This window comes from Chiloscyllium plagiosum, chromosome 32 (genome assembly GCF_004010195.1).
Source record: "Chiloscyllium plagiosum isolate BGI_BamShark_2017 chromosome 32, ASM401019v2, whole genome shotgun sequence".
NCBI classification, from domain to species: Eukaryota; Metazoa; Chordata; class Chondrichthyes; order Orectolobiformes; family Hemiscylliidae; genus Chiloscyllium; species Chiloscyllium plagiosum.
The window spans coordinates 24,556,308-24,560,733 of record NC_057741.1 but is presented as its reverse complement, the minus strand read 5'-3'; the positions used below and the strand labels follow the sequence as shown (position 1 = coordinate 24,560,733).

At 44.7% G+C, this 4,426-nt stretch overlaps 1 protein-coding gene across 2 annotated transcripts in view; it reads right to left on the bottom strand.

Annotated features, from left to right (window-relative positions):
• The window catches only part of stx18 (syntaxin 18), a 158,439-nt gene extending 154,388 nt beyond the window's left edge, over positions 1-4,051 (bottom strand). The window contains exon 1 of one of the 2 annotated variants that reach the window (XM_043674246.1): positions 3,858-4,051. In XM_043674246.1, the coding sequence (XP_043530181.1) occupies positions 3,858-4,010 (153 nt within the window). In that variant the 5' untranslated portion in view covers positions 4,011-4,051. The remainder of the gene's footprint in view (positions 1-3,857) is intronic. The other variant, XM_043674245.1, reaches the window with a different exon arrangement.
• Between the last annotated feature and the right edge of the window lie 375 nt (positions 4,052-4,426).

Here is a 4,426-nt window from a genome sequence, read left to right as displayed (position 1 = left end):
AGAGAGAGAGAGAGAGAGAGTGTGAGAGAGAGAGAGAGAGTGAGAGTGAGAGTGAGAGTGAGAGTGAGAGTGAGAGTGAGTGTGAGAGTGAGTGTGAGTGTGAGTGGGAGAGAGAGTAAAAAACATGGAAGGACGTATTCAGGCTCTAAAGTATGTAACTCTATATTGCATCCTCAATGCCGCAGGGTTCCCAAGCGAAAGATAAGTTGATGCTCAAACTTGTGTTGAGATGCAGTGGAACACTGGGGCAGACCTGAGACAGAAATGTTGGCATGGGAACACGGTAATGTGTTGAAGTGGCAAGTGACTGAAAGGTTGGGGTTATTTTTACAGACAGAATATAGGTGTTCTACACAATGGCACTCAGTCCGCTTTTAGTCTCCCCAGCGTAGACAAGATCACATTGCGAGCAGCAAATACAGTAGACTACATTGAATGAAGGAGATTGTGGTGGAGGAGAAAGAGATCACAGATGAGATAAGGTTGGTGATACAGTGGCCTGATTCTCAAGAGGGGGGAATCATAGTTCATGGAGATAGGAGACAGCATCTGTGAGCTGGCACTCAGTCTCCTCAATGTAAAGATCAATACCCAGACAACGCGAGCAATTTACCTGCACTTCATTCAATCTCTCATTCTCTGGGCTTAGTCTCCACCTATCTGCTCACATTCACTCACCCCCAACCCCTTCTTCACCAGCTTCTTAGCTGCTATCAATTTTGATGAAGAGTTACTTGAATCAAACATGAACTCTTCTTTTTCCACACTGATACTGCCAGACCTGCTGAGTTTCTCCAGAAATTTCTGTTTTTATTTCAGATCTCCAACATCCACAGTTCTTTGTTTTATATCAGAATACTATGAATTTTAGCCTTAACGACTTGAGTGCTTAGTCTGACATTCAAATGTGGTCATGAATACCTGTTGCATTTGTCAACTGACATTTGGATAAGGCATTGTATTGGGGCCTATTTATCTACTCAAAACAACAAAAATAATCTCAATGCGCTATTGGAACGAAAAATGATTTGGGAGTATGCAGAAACGTGAAGTTGAGGTTAAAAATCACATGATTTTATTGAATGGCAGAATAAGTTCAAAAGGTCAACTGGCCTATTCTTGTTCCTTGTAATAACAGTAGTGCTTAGTCTCCTGTGTCGAGAGTGTAGTGCTGGAAAAGCACAGAAGGTCAGGCTGCATCCGAGGAGCAGGAGAATTGACATTTCGGGCATAAGCCCTTCATCAGGAATGCTTCATCTCCTTGCCAACATTTCTCCTCAACCCACGTCTCCTAAACAGATTGTCTAGTTATTCAATCATTTGCACTTGTAGGATGTTGCATGAACATACTGGCTGGCACTTCCATGAGTACAACTGACTGCACTTTTATGATGAATCATTGACAGCAACTACTGATTATTTAGTGACACACAAATGACAAAGCAAGATATTGTACATTACTATGTTGTCTTCAACATAACCATCAACACTGGTTGCAGAGCATTAGTTGGCCATCTCTGGTCAATTCGAGGAGCATTACTGTGTGAAATATGGCCACCACAGTAAAAGTGCCACACTTCAACACTGATTGTGAAGAGCTTCTGGATTTCATGATAATATGTAAATATATCAGCTGCAGTTCAGTTGGTAGACCATCACTTCAAGTCCGATGTTTGAGATTCTAGTATCACTCTAGATCTTCAACAAAAAAAATTAAGCCTGACACTCCAGTTCAGTACTGAAGAAATGCTGTACTGTCAGAAGTGTTGTCTTTCTGTTGAGACATTAAACTGAAGCTCTAAATGCCCTCTCAGATGGTCAAAAATGGCACAAGGTCAAACAGCAGTGGAGGCATCCCTGCTATCTAAGCCAATATATATCCCTAAACCAACAACACAAAAACAGAGGTTATCTAGCTCCTTCCCTCTCGTGAATTACAAGAGAAATCTGAGGGATGCATTAAGAGCTGTTTGAAATAAAGTCTGACAGACTGCTAGTCACAATAGACATGAAATGATTGCAAGTTTCAGCAAGACCAGATGTCCTTTGATACAGAGATGTCACAAGCACGTATGAAGCAATCCAAAAGGCAACAGTGCCATCAGCAAAGAAAACTGCTCCCTTGTAAACAACGACAGGGCAGTCATCATTGGCTACAATATAAAGTCGGAGAGATAATTTGAACACTGCAATAAATTGTACTGTATAGATCATCACTGTAGAAGTTCTCGGTATCATGAAAACCTGCCTATCATGGCAGAGCCAGATATTGAGTCCATGGCTCAGTAAAGCTATTTTTTGCAATGGGTTAAGCTCAAGGTGCTGGTGCTATACGACTTTAATTCATCCAGCACAAGAAACAGGTACTCCTGCAGCATCTGCACAAATTCTCTGTCTCTGCTGGAAAGAGGTGACAATGCCCAGGATAGGCATGATTCGAAGACTAAGACCATACACAAAAACAAGGGTGGCTGCAGCAACTGCAAGAACTATAAAGGCATCTCCCTGCCAAGTAACATGACTAACAAATCTTCCCGCGATGCCTTCGTCAGTCTCCAGATCTCGGCTGAATGCATCTATTTCGAATCAGTATAGTTTCCGAACTTGAAATTTAAAGTTGACATGATCTTCTCAGTCCAGCAGGTGCAAGACAAATGATGTGAGCAATGGCAATATATTGATTTTGACTTCACCAATGCATTTAACCACATTAGGAGAAACAGCCCATTTGTGCTACTGGACAAAATTGGTAACCTGCTGAAGTTGCTCAATAAGATCTTCTTTTCTTAACAAAATACTGAACAAGGTCAGCTAGGGCCAGATTAGCACCCTTTGAAATCTGCAGCGGGGTCAAAAACAGTTGTGTTATGACACCAACATATTTTGGCATATTCTCCTCTTTGCTAATGCTGTATACCATCTGGTGACCAGTACCTACTTATGTACCAGAACTGAAAGAAATCTACTCAGTCTCACCCACTGAAGATCTAAGACAAATGTGCATCAAGTTCTTATCTCAGTTGCTCTAGGCTGACAATGCTACATGAACATTCCATACTGAGCAACAGACTCTCTCACACCTGTAAAAGGTTGGTATGATCAATAGTACCATGATCATTTTTAGAATGTTGCCATATGCCATCTATAAGCATTGACAACATGACGCTGGAGTTTGTTTATAGTCTTACATATGTAGACTCCACAGTAACCAGCAAATTATCTCTGGAAGCGTTTTCACCTTCACTTATGCTAATGAATCCTCAGTGTATCTTAGCAGGATAAGGACACAAACTCAAACGTCTGGAACATGCTTGTTCTCTGTGCTGACGAGGCCATATTAACCGGATAATGATCATCTGTAAAATGAATTATCTGCAGCGCCATGCCTTCTTGGGCATCCATACCTGTTACAAGGACATATGGAAGTTACCCTGGCTCTGGAAATCAGCTGGTCAGTAGAACGGCCATTGCAAACAGAGGTCTCCGAGTCCCGCAATAGATGCAGAAGAGACTGTCGTGCCAGAGTGGATCACCCGAGCAACACCCGGCGATGTTCAACGGAGAGTTGACCACCAGACCACAAACCATTTTCTAACTAAACGGTAAAGTACTATGTTTACATCAGATTGCTGTAGGCTCACCGGCTGACCGCTGTGTTGCCTACAGTGCAACAGCGACTACATTTCAGAAATGTACCATTGTCTGTAAAGCACTTTGGAGAGAAGTGTGCGCGGGCGGCGGGGGGGATGCTGTCCGGTGGACGTTGAGGGTGCCACAGAAATGCAACTTTTTTCAGCCTTCGTCACAATAACTTTGTATCCCTGACACACTGTTCACATTGTCTCTCTGGCACTCACCACTTCTCTGGCCCGGGCAGTGAACTCGGCCCTGGTCCTCCCCTTCCTCAGGATCTCCTCCTTGACCGGTTCGCCGCTGACACCGATCGCCTTGTTCCGAGTTTTGACGGTTTTCACACTCGCTCGGAACAGCAGCGTGATGTCGGCCGCCATTTTGCCCGAAGACACGTCACCCTAGTACAGGTCATCATAGCGCGACCGCGCCCTGCCGTCCGGGCGCAGGCAGCGGTGGCGACGTCATCACCCGGCGACGGCGGCCGTTGCCGTGCGCCGTCCGACCTACCTTGGAAACGGAACGGGGGATTCAAAGCTGGTGGCGGGACGCGGAGAGACGGTGGGAAAGGCTGAGGAACTGTGCGTGTGGTCGGGTGGAGGAGAATAATTCTGACGCCGGGTCTCATGGTTTCTGAGAGCGCTTTACTCAATGGGTCGTTATCGGCTGAGCCCGCGGTCGCCATGGAGACCAGAATAAAAACCGGAAGAGCCGCGGATGCTGTAAAGCAGGAACAAAAACAGAAATTGTTGGACAAGCTCAGCAGGTCTGGCAGCATCTGTGGAGAGAAATCAAA